Below are 16,259 nucleotides of genomic sequence, written 5' to 3'. Positions count from 1 at the left end.
CTAGACTCATAGAGACTCATCTTCTTGGTTCTTTCGGTAAAGTCACGTAGAAGAGAAATAATAAAATAATAAAAATAAAACATAATAAAAACATTTATTATTATGTATTATTTTATTATTTCCCTTCTACGTGACTTTACCGAAAGAACCAAGAAGATGAATCCCTGCAGTCACGAAAGCTTCAAATCGAAAAATCATAGAGACTCATAGAGATAGGGACCCATCTCGATACACTGAAGACAAGTCTCATGGGTGGCGATCGTGGCTATGCATCACAAATGATGGACCGTATGGTATAGCGACTGTCGTCTGCGCTCCTTCAGCGGAGGAACAGCAAAACGACACGAACTCTCTCTCTCTCTGTTGAAGTCGTCTTGTTGCGGCCAGCAGCAGCAGGCCTCGTCATGGGCATTCAGTTCCTGAACCATCTTGCCATACGCAAGCAGATCATTGCGTTGTAAATGCAGTATATATGGACTGTAATGCAGGACTGCCGACTGCAGGGGAGTTCCTGCGAATAAGGAGCTGACTCAGACGAGAGGAACCATGGTTTATTTCAAACAACAACGCCTTTGAGTGTGTGTAACAGTGTCAGTGTGTGTGTGTGGCATTATGGGGAGCGGTGGCGCAGCGGTTAGCGCACTGCGCTACGAACCGGGCGATCCGAATTTGATTACCGCCAACGACCAATAACAGTGGTAGCGAATATTTGGACCTATTACGGGCCTCCCCTAGATCGACTCGGCCTTAAATTAGTACCTGGGTGCAATGTGTAAACATCAGCACTGGGGAAACAAAGACGACCGGGCGTGGTGTTAGCCACATCACTCACCCCCTCTCCTGTGCCTTCATAGGTCCTCGCCAAGAGCACTTGCTCCAAAAGTCTGTTGAAGACCTGTTAGAGGCTACACGGGGGATCTTTGTGTTTGTGTACCTGTGTGTGTTTATGTATCTGTGTGTGTTTGTGTAACATTGTACACATCGTCCATTGCACACGAGTATAGATGGCGTGCTATAAACATCCAGTATGTGTATATATACACACACAGTGCATAATACATTGTAATCAATAAGTAAATACATACACGCGCTGTGTGTGCAATGATGCGTGGCAATTTAACGAACACAACGGATATATCTGCGTAACGTCACGCGACCATCTTCGTTTAACCACAATATAAATATAATTTGTGATGAGACCTTAAAACACACACACACACCATTACGCAGTCGTATTTGTTTAAGCAGCAACTGAATGATGATGATATTTGATGACAAATGTGCCTTAAACGTCAGGCGGTCAGAAATAACGACGATTATGAATTTCGCAATTTCACCTCCGTTCGTTCAACCCTGTTAAATAGTTGTATTAATTTACCTTCTAAACGCTTTCAAAACATCAAAACACTATTTCCATCGTTCATCAATACCGCACACACATCCCCCATCCCAGCCCTCTCTCTCTCTCCACCACCCCCTAAATCGGCGAATGGAAGATCCCGGCGTCACGCGTCCAGCGCTGTCCGGGTCACAGCATACCGGCGATCCAGGGGGGCAGGAAGAGACCAAACGTCCCGAAGATGCACACTAGGACGAAGACCCACAGGAAGATCCTGTCTATCACCATGGCGACGTACTTCCAGTCCTCCTTCACCTGCACCAGCGGAAGCAAGGGAAAGGTGCGTGGCACATGAACCAAAGTCTAACAAGAGCTCCTCGTTCACCCCGGGAAGATGATGAGCGAGGAAGAGTCCTACTCCAGGCGATGTCAGAGAGTTTGTCCTGATGCCCTCCATCCGCCCGCCCCCACCCTCTTGCACCCCCCACCCCTCTCCCCACCCATCAACACTTTGACCTCCGGTTTAATTGGAATCTATAGACTCTATTTTTTATAGTAATAGGTTTTTACCCTTTTAACTGGTACAAAATCTGACACCTTTATACAAGGCATCATGTTTACAATAACCTCAACACAAGAAGTCAAAATGCAAACAAAAAGAAACAACTCTGATGATGATAATGATATGCACTGTCCTTGAAGTTTGGTGTTGGACCAGATGACGCCAAAAGGCGTACAACTCAAAAACAGCGCACTATCAGAGTATTGAGAGCCCGGGGTAAGCATTTACACTATGACTGCTTGTGTTGTGGTTATTGCAAACATGATGCCTTGTATAAAGGTGTCAGTTTTTGTACCAGTTGAAAGCGTAAAAACCTATCACTATATTTTGCCACTGGTAAAGGAGGTCTCATAGTATAAAAGCTATATAGCTCTTTTTCAGAAGCGACCTGGCCACAAAATGAGAGCTCAACGAAGTGGCCGATTATGTGGACATCTATAGCAGGGAAACAACGAGAGGACCCAGATATAAATCTACGCGACCACGGGGGGCAGTCTTCGTTGTTCTTGGTGGATGTGTTCATCATCATCAATGTAGGTCATTAAGAACAGAACGTCTCATTACACACGGGCGCGTGTGCCCATGGCCGTGTGTATATGTAGGCGTCAAATGTGCAGCCGTCAGGATCGGGATCGAACCCACGATCTTCCTGTATACCAGGCGAGGTAGTGAACATCTCCTAGCCACCGTGCGGCGCCCTGATAGACCTTCTGGCTTCACGCTCAACTCGTGATACGGCCCAAGGCGTGGGAGACCTGAGTAGTGGACTGAGTTCACGGAAGGGGTATGGACCTTAACGTCCCCATGAGTCCCGGTTGAGCCTCCCAGAAATCTGGCAGCTTTTAGTTGAGCCTCAACCTCTCTCAAGACCTCAGCTGGTGGGATCATGCGTTGGTGTGTGTCTGTCGCAGAGGTGCTCGCTAACAGCACTTTCCCCAACAGTATGTCAAGGCTATACGGGGGACCTTTGTCTTTGGAGGTGTTGGTGGTGGTGATGATCAGCAGGCGGCGCTGTTTATCAGATTAATTATTTGGTGGTGCTGCTGCATGGGCAGTGGTGCACGCGTACAAATAATGCATTTTAATTTAAACTCAACATATTCGTCAATGACACCGTGGCCTTAAAGGGGGGGGGGGGGGGTATAATAGGCAACGTTTCGGGCAATGACCCTTTTTCATAGCACATACAATAGTGAGGCCAGAGAGATAGAATGGATAAGAGTTTGAGACAGCAGCAAACACCATGGGGCCTGATGAGGATTACAATTAAAAAAATATTTCCCCATGAACGGTTTAATAAAAAAATTGGCCAATGAATGGTTTCCCATTATCAGACAAACGGTGCTGATTTTAAATTATCTCTGCTCTGCTGGATATTTGAATTCGAAAAAACGAATTACGGTATTTCATAGCATGACATCTCACGAAACAATTTAGGATATCGTTGATGGTTGTTTGATGATGATAATTATAGCGATGGTGCTGATGCATGTGATGTTGTTGATGATGTTGATCCCAATTATGCTGTTGGCAATGGTGATCACAACGATGTTCCGATGATGCTGATACTGATGATGTTGATTATGCTGCTGCTGCTGTTGGTGATGATGATGATGCCAACAACGTTGATGGTGATGTTGATTATGATGCAGATGTTAATTATAATGACAATGCTGATGATGTTCATGTAGATTATGCTGTTGACAATGAGAATGCCTGATCATGATGATTTTTCGATTTAAAGCTTTCGTGACTGCAGGAATTCATCTTCTTGGTTCTTTCGGTAAAGTCACGTAGAAGGGAAGTAATAAAATAATAAAACATAATAAAATAATATAATAATATATTTTATTATGTTTTATTTTTTTATGTTTTATTTTTATTATTTTATTACTTCCCTTCTACGTGACTTTACCGAAAGAACCATGAAGATCATGATGATGATGATCACCTAGGGGAGGCTCAGGACCGGATCAAACATTCCCCGTCACTGTCATTGATCGTGAACAGGAATGGAACTCGGGCTCGTAGCGCAGTGCACTAACCACCACCACCACAACCACCACTCACGGCGTAGTCGGCATCTCCGGCCCTCAGCTCGTCGGCGACGTAGCACACGCCCTCCATGGCCTGCCAGAGGGTCGCGGGTGCCGCGGAGAAATCCAGGCACTCTCCCAGTCCTCCCTGGGCCCTGGCCCCCCCGCAGCGGTCCCAAGGAGCTGGCGACGCTGGCGCTGACGCCGCCGCCGATGCCGCCGCGCCGACCCCGTTGCACGTGCACGAGGACGACGCCGCCCTGGGCTTGTCGTCGGTCGTCATCTGCAGTCCGTCCAGGTCCAGCACCAAGCCCAGATTGCAGCCGTCATCCCCTTGCTGCTGCTGTTGATGCTGCTGCTGCTGTTGCTGATGGTTATGCTGGTGCTGATTATGATTTTGCTGCGTCTGTTGATGTTGCTGCTGCTGCTGCTGTTGATGATGATGCTGCTGCTGGTGGTTGTGCTGGTGCTGATTATGATTATGCTGCGTCTGTTGCTGCTGCTGGAGTTGTAGATTCCGCAGCTGATGGAGGTGGTGATCCCCACCGCTGTGACCGTTACCACGTTGTTGGTGGTGCTGGTGGTGCTGTTGACAGTGCTGCTGCTGCATCATCTGCTGCTGGTGGAAGTAGTGTTTGGAAGACCTCCGCGCGGTCAGATTGGGGACAGCGGTGGCAACGGGACCGCCGCCGCCACCGCCGGCACCGGCGCTGCCGATGGTCGAGTGGACGGGCCGGCACATGAGCAGCCAGCGCGGGATGACGTCGAGGAAGAGAGTGACCACCCAGCGCGGCATCTTGTGCGTGGCCGGCGAGCGGTGGTGCACGTTGAGCACGAACACCGTGATGACGATGGAGAGCGTCACGAAGATCATGGTGAAGAGGAGGTACTCGCCTATGAGCGGGATGACGAGCGACGTGGACGGGATGATCTCGGTGATGAGCAGCAGGAAGACGGTGAGCGACAGCAGCACGGAGATGCACAGGGTGATCTTCTCGCCGCAGTCCGAGGGCAGGTAGAAGACGAGCACGGTGAGGCACGAGATGAGCAGGCAGGGCACGATGAGGTTGATGGTGTAGAAGAGCGGCAGGCGGCGGATGATGAACGAGTAGGTGATGTCCGGGTAGACCTGCGGGCAGCAGTCGTACTTCTTGGTGTTGTACCTCGCCACCGCCTTCACGATGGCCCACTCGCCGCTCTCCCAGTAGTCCTTGAGGTCCGCGTCCGTGTGCATGCTCACCAGGTCGATCTTGGCCTTGTCGTAGGTCCACGAGCCGAACTTCATCTTGCAGTTCTGCTGGTCGAACGGGAAGAAGGTGACGTCGATGTTGCAGGAGCTCTTGTAGATGGACGGCGGCGTCCAGCGCACGTCGCCCGTGTGCCTCAGCTGCGCCTTGGTCACGTGCGTCACGGCGAAGTCGCCGTCCGCGCTGGGAGACACCGAGAGAGGGGGGGGGGGGGAGAGAGATGCACACGGTGAGGACACGGTGAGGAAGAGACACACAGAGAGACACGGTGAGGACACGGTGAGGAATAGACACGCAGAGAGACACGGTGAGGACACGGTGAGGAATAGACACGCAGAGAGACAAACAGAGAGACACGGTGAGGACACGGTGAGGAATAGACACACAGAGAGACACGGCGGGGACACGGTGAGGAATAGACACGCAGAGAGACACACAGAGAGACACGGTGAGGACACGGTGAGGAATAGACACACAGAGAGACACAGTGGGGACATGGTGGGGACGAGACACACAGAGAGACACAGCGGCGACATGGTGGGGACGACAGGAGAGACACGGCGGGGACACGGTGAGGACACGGTGAGGAATAGACACACAGAGAGACACAGTGAGGACACGGTGAGGAAGAGACACACAGAGAGACACGGCGGGGACATGGTGGGGACGGCAGGAGAGACACAGCAGGGACACGAAGGCAGCACAGACACAGTGACACGTGGCGACACGGGCAGAAAGATCCAAATACACAGCAGGGACACGATGGGGACAGACAGCCGCGGAGGTAGGTGAGATGTGAGTGGGTGGATATCAATGGAGATAGGAGAAAATAGATGGTGGGGGGGGGGGGTGTAGAGGTTGGTGGAGATCGGTAGGAAGAGGTAGGAGGAGGTTGACGATGTGGAGTCAGCGGAATATTGTGGTCGGCACGGGTCCCGTTCAATTTTCTTCCTCTCGCGCAGAGCCCGTTCGGTCGCCTGGCCCCCCACCGGGCCCCGCAGGCGCCGGTGCAGTTGCACCGCCTGCACACTCTGGATGGCGCTACTGGAACTGTGCGTGGCTCCGCGTGCTCCGTGCTCTCGGCTGGCCCGCTGGAGTGCGACGTGACGCGGTGCGGATGGGAACAACGAGGCGGCGACGCGTCGACAGCACAGCGGGCGCTGTGCGGCACGGTGCCTTTGTGACACTCTGCACGCTATAAAGACAAAGATCTCCCGTGTAGCCTTGACAGGCTGTAGGAGCAAGTGCTGTTAGCGAGCGCTTATGAAGACCGGCACAGCACACGAGGCGGTGGTTGACAAACACCACGCCCGGCTGCCTTTGTCTCCCTAGTGGCGATGTTTGCACACCGAACCAGGTACTCATATTGCGGCCGAGTCGACCGGTTCAGACGATCGTCACCGGTGTTTGGCCGTGAGCGGGAATCGAACTTGGGTCGCCGGGTCCGCAGCGCAGAGCGCTGACCGCTACACTACCGCTCCCCACACGCGAACAGACACAAACGCGCGTGGGGCCCCTGTCCGACGATGCCGTGCGGAGTAATCCCAGCGTGCGTCTTCTGCGTAATTCCGTGCGTCGTGGCGTGGCCCTGCGTGACTGCGTGGGGCCTGTCCGGCTGGGCGCGTAGAGTGTGCGCGGTGGCTACGAGGCTGTCTGTCGCTCCGTGTGGTGTGGTGTGGCCCCGTATGGCTCCGTCTCAGCCCCGTGTCACTCCATGTCTAAGGGGCCGTCCATAAATGACGCCACGCGATTTTGAACGATTTTGACCCCCCCCGCCCTCGTCACGCGGCGTCACAAAAAGTCAGACCCCCCCCTCCTCAAATATGACGTCACAAAGCTCTGCCCCCCCCCCTACAATAAAACATGCTTCAAATCGCTTTAAACGATTGTCATTGTAGTGCGTATTTAATGTGGCGCTGCAATCTGATTTTGTAGGAAAAAACATTTATTCAAAAAGTCTATTTAATTAAGTAGAACGTGTTGTCTATATTTATTTAAAGTTGCGCATCTTTGATGTGACATCACATTTATCAACCCCCCCCCCCCTCGTCACACATCGTCACAAATGTCTGACCCCCCCCCCCGCCCTAGGTGCGTGACGTCATTTATGGACGGTCCCTTGGTGCGGTGTTGCTGTGCGTGCCCGCGGTGCCGGTGTGGTGCCGCACTTGTTGTAGAGCACGATGTCCGGCACCCATATCAGCTGCGCCGGGATGCGGATGGATGTGACATTCTCGTAGTCCGCGGGGTCCCACTGCAGCTTGTAGTCGTGCCACTCCTAGCGTCGGGCACCACCACCACCAACATCACCGACATCAACACCATCATCATCACCGACATCAACACCATCATCATCACCATACACGCCACCAACATCATCGCCATACACACTACAGACATCACCACCAACATAATCGTCGTCGATATCAACACCGTCACCATCACCATCATTATCATCACCGACATCAGCACCATACACACCACGAAAATCACCACAAACATCAGCAGCACCGTTAACACGAACATTACCATCATCATTACGAACATGACCCCCGACATCAGCACTACCGTCACCATCACCACCAACATCACCACCATACACACCACCATACACACCACCAACATCAACACGGGCATCACCACCAACACCACCACCATCAACACAAACATCATCATCATCATAATTACGAACATCACCACCAACATCAGCTCCACCATCACCACGGACATCACCACCAACATCATCACCACGGACATCACCACCAACATCATCACCATACACACCACGAACATTACCACCAACATCATCACCACCATCAACACAAACATCATCATCATCATTATGAACATCACCACCAACATCAGCACCATACACACCCTCAACATCATCACCATACACACCACCAACATCACCACCATACACACCACGAACATCACCACCAACATCACCACCACCATCAACACAAACATCATCATCATCATAATAACGAACATCACCACCAACATCAGCACCACCGTTAACACCCAACACCATCGCTGCCACCCATTCGTAACGTCGAGATGTTACAAAAACAACGACGACGACACCACGACGGCCACGACAATCGTGCAGTGACTGATGAACAATTACCTGCTTTAGCCACACGTTAGTCGTCATCATTTGATTCTTTTCATCCTGCGAGACAAAAGCGACATCTCTCACACGTCTTCCTCGTCAGACAGGTGTCACCGTACGATAAAAACAATAAACACGACAACACATTTAGTGTAGGCACGATTCACCACTTCCAATCAATGAATAAGCTCGCTACACGTGCATTGATTGAATCGCCGTGCGCGTCTGTGTGTGTGTGTGTGAATTGATTACTTATAATGAATGCAAATGACATGCTCATTATATATTTCGGCTAATTGGGGGGGGGCAAATAAAAAAAACACGCAGACGGATTTCGCGACCAATATGATGATTGGTAATTGATTTTTTTCGGGGGGGGCGGGTCGCGTGAGTAAAAAAGTAATGCTGATCTTTGTGTGTGTGTGTGTACACGCTTGGACACGTGTGTGTGCAAATACACGTGTGTGTGCAAATACACGTGTGTGTGCATATACACGTGTGTGTGTGTATAGAGACGTGTGTGTGTATATACAAGTGTGCTGTGTGTGTGTATACAAGTGTATTGTGTGTACACGTGTGTGTATCGGTTAGCGCGCTGCGCTATGAACCTAGCGACCCGGGTTCGATTCCCGCTCACGGCCAACACCAGTGACCATTATCTGAACCGGTCCTGGGCATCCCCTAGGTCGACTCGGCCTCAAATGAGTACCCATTGCGGTGTGTAAACATCGCCACTGGGGAGACAAAGGCGGTCGGGCGTGGTGCTGGCCACCCTTGTTCTAGTTCATATATTAGGTATAGCCCTGTGAGCCATTCGGCTCTTGAATCTGGTGCAACCGCAACAAACAAAAAACACTCCCTCGTGTACCGTTCCGGCCTTCATCGGTGCTCGCTAACAGCACTTGCCCCTACAGTCTGTTAAGGCTACACGGGGGATCTTTGTCTTTGTATATACACGTGTGTGTTGTATTCTTAGGTTTTTTCGGTAAAGTCACGTAGGTAAAACAAATTTTTAAATTGAAATTAATCAAAGTAAAATTAAATAAAAAAATATTTTTATTTCATTTTACTTTAAAATAAAATTAAAATAAAATTGTATTTTTATTTTATTTTACTTCTATTAATTTCAATTTTAATTTTTTTTTTACCTACGTGACTTTACCGAAAAAACCTAAGAATATCAATCCTTGCAGTCACGAAAGCTTCAAATCTCGAACGTGTGTGTTGTGTGTGTGTTGTGTGTGTCTGTGTTGCGTGCGCACCACGTCTATGAGCTGCGCCACGGACAGCCCGAAGCGCACGTACACCACGTGGGTGCTGTTGCGCACGGGCCGAGACCAGCGGCTGTACCCGGTGAGTAGCGCCTGCAGCAGCCGCTCCTCCGCGTGGATACTCCTCGCCATCACCTCCGCCGCACCTGATGTTGGTGACAACAACGGCACCGCCTTTAGTGTTGTCTGCGAACCGAGTGGCCCTCTCATCTCAATGGGCTTTACTTCGGGAAATCAACTTCTGATCCTTCGCAGCGCGCAACTCCTTTTAAGGCCGAGCCGACCTAGGGGAGGGCCCCAGGATCGGTTCAAGTATTTGTTCACCGACTTTGGCCGTAGACTCGCAGCGCGCTCATCACTCGCGCCACCGCTCCGAATGCCGCACGAATGCAAATATCACACGCGGAGTTTTCAACAGACTATTGGGGCCGGTCCTGTTTGGGGCCGTCCATAAATGACGTCACGCACCTAGGGGGGCGGGGGGAGGTCAGACATTTGTGACGATGTGTGACGAGGGGGGGGGGGTGAGAAATGTGACGTCACGTAAAAATGCGCATCTTTAAATAAATATAGACAACACGTTCTACTACTAATACAAATATAAAACAAATATATAAAAAATAAAAATTCTCACGACGTTTCGACTGCAACACAAGCAATCATCATCAGGTGTGAAATCCACAGCAAGAAAATGTTATTTTTATTATTTTATTATTTCCCTTCTACGTGACTTTACCGAAAGAACCAAGAATACGTTCTACTTAATTAAATATACTTTTTAATAAATGTTTTCTCCTACAACATCAGAGTGTAGCGCCACGTTAAATACGCACTACAATGACAATAGTTTAAAGCGATTTTAAGCATGTTTTATATTTGGGGGGGGGGGGCAGAGCTTTGTGACGTCATATTTGAGGGGGGGGTTTGACTTTTTGTGACGCCGTGTGACGAGGGGGGGGGGGTCAAAAATCGTCCAAAGTCGCGTGACGTCATTTATGGACGGCCCCTTAGCGAAAATCTATGAAGGCCGGCACGGCACACGATGGGAGTGGGTGTGCCAGCACCACGCCCGGCCGCCTTTGTCTCCCTCGTGACGAAGTCTACACATCGAACCAGGTACGCAATTGAGGCTGAGTCGACCTAGGGGACACCCAGGACCCGGTTAAGATATTCGCCACTGGTGTGGTGGCCCGTGAGCGGGCATCGAACTCGGGTCGCCGGGTTCGTAGCGTAGCGCGCTAACCACTACGCCACCGCTACGCGCACACACACACACGTACACACAGGTACACACGCGATCATATCAACAAGGACAACACAGATACAAGGACGTGCATGTGGGACACAAAGCTGGCAGTGCGTGTGGGTGCACACTAATTGGCTTTTAGGGGCGGGGGGCTGGTGGATGGGAGCGATGTGGGGGGGGGCTTTGGCTGATTGAGCTCCTCCGGCACAGGGGAGCGAGGTGGTGGGGGATGGATTTGGAGATGGTGGGGGCTGGTCGCTGGGCCACTCTGACTCATTTGGAGGTCCTAAGGGACTCACAGTCTCATTCATATTCCTCGTTACAACCCCACAGGAGACCTGCGCCTGACCCAGATGCGATCCCGTACAATGAGAGCGAGAGGTCCACATTTAACCCCATTGAGCACTTAACCCGCAACCGCCTAGCGGAGGAGAATTGGGGCCTCATTTATAGGACGCTTTATACAAACCTACGGACAGCTCCTAACCCTGAGCAAGCTGAGAACCCGAACGAAGAGTGGCGAATCTTGCTATTGAGTGCGCAGGCGGTGCAACTGCACCAGGGTCCATTGGCCGGAGGGGCCCAGAGGGAGGAGAACTCCAACAGGGGGTGGCCCCATTCCATTCTTTGCACTCGGGCCCATTCTAAACGACGCTACGCCACGCGATGATTATGACAATAATGTTGTTGACGCCACTGCTAACAAAAGGAGCGTGGGGATTTTCGATATAAAACGCGTTAAACACTTCGCCCTAAACTAAACAATTGTTTATTTTGCCAGGTAAGGACCATTGAGCTATACAGCTCTGTTTTCAGAAGCGACCTGGCCACAAATTATAGCTCAGCGAAGCAGCTCGTCGTGTGGAAATAAATTGCACCCAAATACCCGAAACTCATGGTTCTAAATGTGGAGGGGAAAACCTGAGTAGCCAGAGTAAGATATCCACGCGACCACGGGCAGAGAGAACACGCAGACTCCAAATATACAGCAGGCGTCAGGGTCTGAATTGAACCCACGACTTCCTGCATACCAGGCGAGGTAGTTAACATCTCGCCACCGTGGCGCCCACCCTAACTCAGGCGTGAACCCATACATTCATTGACTCGCAGGTCTCATTCATAGAATACAGTAATTCATTACCAATCCACGGGAGACCTGTGGGCCAGATGTGATCCCTGACACTCCCAACGGCGACCGGGTGGAGATCTCAATTAAATTTTGACTTAAAATTTCGTGACTGCAGGAATTCATATTCTGTGGTTCGTTCGGTAAAGTCTGATGACGACCGCTTGTGTTGCGATCGAAACGTGATATTTTTATTCACTTAAAAATATATATTTTAATCTACGTGACTTTACCGACAGAACCAAAGGATAGATCTCAATTAATTACACACCCACGAGAGACCTAGCCCAGATCTGTACAATAAGCCCAGGGGAATTGGAGTTTCATCACAACTGTACTCAACATTAACCCAGAAACTGTAACCCCAATTTCAACCGCAACACAACCGGTGCAGATAAATCAATGGTGGTTTTGTAACTCGCCGCTTACGAACCGTAGAGGGATGGATGTAGAATGTGCATCGCTGGAATTACAAAATAGCGACAGAGGTGAGTAGGGAGATAATGTTTTTATTCTGACCCCCCCCCCCATCTTCACCTTCACCTAGTGAATAGTGGGTGGGAGGGGGGTTACCATTTTCGCTTTTTATCACTGCACGTTGTTAATTCACTGCTGAATGAAGGCGTTCTTACACCGTATCGGACATGGGCGAGTCAGTTGTATGTTGATGTATGTGGAATTTCTTTCGCACCGTACGTAGCCAACCGTGCTAATCGGAGGTGTTTGACCATGCTTCGCCACGCTGGTTGAAGAGGGTAGCCCTGGACGGCTTTTGATGTCGCACTCGCCGTGGGCCCGGTAATCTAACTCAGGTGGCTGAGTTCGCAGCGCCACGCGCTTACCACTGCGCCACCGCTCAACTTATGATTAACCTATTAACCTGACATAACCCCTCCCCACAGGCACTGCCAGTGAGCAATTTGATTGGCCCATGCTGGCGGTGGGCGGGACTGCCCGAGTCAAGTCCGGGTGAATATGACGGCCGTGCTCAGGTCAAAAAGGTCTCCGTTAGCTAAGAGCTAGGAGGCACTTAATGGCCAGTGTCCAATATTGTCTCTCAGTCAGCCTCAGACCTGTCTCTATGTTGTCACTTTGGGTCCTCCCCCGCCCCCCCCCATCTTCCGCTGGTAGTCTGATTGCATTATCGGCTTCGTGTCAAGAGGCTAATAATGTATTCATATTTTTTTTCGCGCAAAGCATTTCAACCCTGCTTGTTTCGAGAACGGCCCGCGGAAGCGGATATTACAGAGCTACATCTCAGACAATTTCAAGGGAACCTCTGGTCCACGCAGATGCAGTGCTGAGCAGCCGCCTTTTCCATTCGCCCTGCCACCTGAGCGCGTGACATCTGTCGCTTATCAGTCAATCTCATATTTTTAATTTCCAAAGCCGGAATTTAGCAAACGCTGAGTGCAGAACCAAGATTAACGTAGTGGGGTGTGTTTTTGTGTGTGTGCGTGCAGCCATTGGAAACTGGCCTGAGATAATCATCTCCGATTAGCACGATTGGCTACGTACGGTGCGAAAGAATCTCAACACACATACATAATTACAGCTGAAACCTGGATTCAAACCCATGATCTCAGTTGCGTCCAGCTCAGCGCTCTGACCTCTGAACCTCCCGGCCACCCCTTGTTGTAGGTTTGGTCTGTATTCTAGACGAGTAACACTGCCAAAATACCACGTCCTATATTTAACCCAGTGAAAGCCCATGGAGGAGGTTCATTGTTCCTTTTGTTGTTGTTTCTCAAGGTTAAATGCACTGGGAGATTAACGATGATTTCACTTACAGTTTAGGTACCGGTGGGAGTTGTTTTAAAACAAATATTTATATTTATGGCATTGGCACACAATGGCTTCGTGTCCACGTGAATGACAACGAAAATGACGATGAGTGTTTAACGCCACACTTTACATCGGGAGACGCACGCTGTCTTTATGAATGTAATTGCCCTTCTTCTTGGTTCTTTCGGTAAAGTCACGTAAAAGGGAAATAATAAAATAATACAAATAAAACATAATATTATTTCCCTTCTACGTGACTTTACCGAAAGAACCAAGAAGATGAATCCCTGCAGTCACGAAAGCTTTAAATCGAAATTTAATGTAATTGCCATTCATGTGTGTGGGGGGGTGGGGGGGGCATAGATGGAACGTCAAATCCACCTGTCCTGTTCGTCTACATATCCCGCAGCGGTGTCTTTACGTTTGGTATTTAGCATTATAATTGTATTACCGTGTTCACAATAGACTTTACCAAAAGCGGTCTTTGATCGGAGTTTTTTGTTTCGGGAAATTAAATACCCGAGCCAGTATTTCTGATCGGACATTAGGGAAACATCCACTGCAGCGCAGGTCTCCGATGGCGTCTTAAGATAATAATAATAATAATAAGACATAACTCGGCCTCCCATTGGGGTCTTCAGATAATAAACTTAAATCTCTGTGACCTCTCTGTGTGTGCCATGAAGAGGGGCCATTACCCGAAACGTCGTCTATTATATACTGTTCCCCATACACACCTGTTTTCACACACACGCACACACTTAAATCTAATCGCACACATGCACGTGAACAGAGCTGTGTGTACATGTGCCCATGACACGTGTGTATTGCGTGTGTCTCATATTACGGTACAACATTTACCGCAATGTTCAAAGATCCCCGGACAGGATTCTCGATCTGTTGCGCATTCTTAAGCCAGGGCCGTCAGCGTTCAATCAACGGCGCTGCTGCTGCTGCCGCTGCTGCTGTATGCATTGGCGCGCGAGCACAATTAACAACAAACTCAAGCACGTTCTAGATTTGAAGCTTTCGTGACTGCAAGGATTCATATTCTTAGGTTTTTTTCCGTAAAGTCACGTAGGTAAAAATTTAAAATTAAAATTAATAAAAGTAAAATATAAAGCACGTTCGCCAATAAACACCGCGTGTTTGGCCTTAAGGGAGACAAAGGCGGTCGGGCGTGGTGCTGGCCACCCCACCCCCTCGTGTACCGTGCCGGCATTCAGATGTGCTCGCTAACGGCACTTGCCCCTGCAGCCCTTTTAGAGGCTACACGGGGGGTGTGGGGGGGGGATCCGTTGTCTTTGCATTAGAAGTCGCCTTCATAGGTGCTCGCTAACGGCACTCGTCCTAATCAGTCTGCAAAGGCTATAACCGGTGGATCGTTCGTCGTTTGTCTTAGAAGTGTCTACAAATGTTGGTGTCTGTATATTGATGCGCACGTATGTACATGTCCACGCGCACATCGCCTTACCGCGTGTCTCCGGCACCATCACCACCATCAGCGCCACCACCACCATCGTCGTCATCACCATGACCCGCAGCAAATCCGAGCCGCCCATCATCATGATGAGGAAATCTCTCCCCAAAATCTCCGCTCAAACAAGTCCCCGGGATGCACACGCGCCCCGCTCTCCTCCGCCTGTGCCGCTGGATTCACAGCCCCCGCCGCCTCCACTCCACCCCCTCCAACACTCGTCCGTTCTCCATCACCCGGACCCCTGTCGGCAGGGATAGGCGGGGATCCGGCATGAGCGTAGGGGACTGCTGCTACTGCTGCTGCAGCTGCTGCATCTGCAGCTGCTGCTCAGTGGAGGAGGAACATCGCAAACTGTTGACTGCCGGCGGCTCACGGCGCGAGCAGAGATTTATATGCGCGCACACACGCACGTGTATGTGTGTGTGTAACACACACACATACACGTGTGTATGTGTGTGTGTTACACGTGTGGGGGGGTGGGGATATGCGGGTGGCGGTAGTGTAAAGGTTAGCGCTACGCTGCGCTACGATCCCCGGGGAACCCGAGTTCGATTCCCGCTCACGGCCACCAACACCGGTGACGATTATCTGAACCGGTCCTGGGCCTCCCCTAGGTCAACTCAGCCTCAAATGAGTACCTGGTGCGGTGTACAGTAATTATCACCACAGGGGAAACAAAGGCGGCCGGGCGTGGCGCTGGCCACCCACCCCCTCGTGTACCGTTCCGGCCTTCATAGGTGCTCGCTAACAGCACTTGCCCCAACAGTCTGTCCAGGCTATACGGGGGATCTTTGTTTTTGTGGTTGCTTTTGCGCCTAATTTGATCAAAGCTCCGTCGTGAAGACTTGGCGCGAGGTTCCTCATCTGCACGGCCAGAGACGGAGCGGTCTTGGCTAATGGCTCTTGAACGGCCCTTGAAGGTGGCACGCACTCAAGTGGCGGTCTTTATTCTTCTTGGTGGATGTGTTCATCATCAATGTGTGGACATTAAGAACGGAGCGTCTCGTTTACACACGGGAGGCGGGCGTGCGTGCCCGTCTGTACATGCAGGC

General features: G+C 50.5%; 1 protein-coding gene across 1 annotated transcript; it reads right to left on the bottom strand.

Annotated features, from left to right (window-relative positions):
• Window positions 1–542: 542 nt before the first annotated feature.
• Window positions 543–15,430, bottom strand: LOC144726290 (neuronal acetylcholine receptor subunit alpha-2-like). The gene is made up of 6 exons (XM_078604851.1): window positions 15,202–15,430; window positions 9,562–9,716; window positions 8,315–8,359; window positions 7,353–7,462; window positions 3,972–5,367; window positions 543–1,654 (listed from the first exon to the last, which is right to left on the bottom strand). Exons 1-6 carry the CDS (start codon window positions 15,293–15,295, stop codon window positions 1,529–1,531), a joined length of 1,926 nt encoding a protein of 641 aa, XP_078460977.1. The 5' UTR covers window positions 15,296–15,430; the 3' UTR covers window positions 543–1,528.
• Between the last annotated feature and the right edge of the window lie 829 nt (window positions 15,431–16,259).

This window comes from Lampetra planeri, chromosome 23 (assembly GCF_965212315.1).
Source record: "Lampetra planeri chromosome 23, kcLamPlan1.2.h2, whole genome shotgun sequence".
Classification (NCBI taxonomy): domain Eukaryota; kingdom Metazoa; phylum Chordata; class Hyperoartia; order Petromyzontiformes; family Petromyzontidae; genus Lampetra; species Lampetra planeri.
This window is presented reverse-complemented; position numbering and strand designations above follow the sequence as displayed.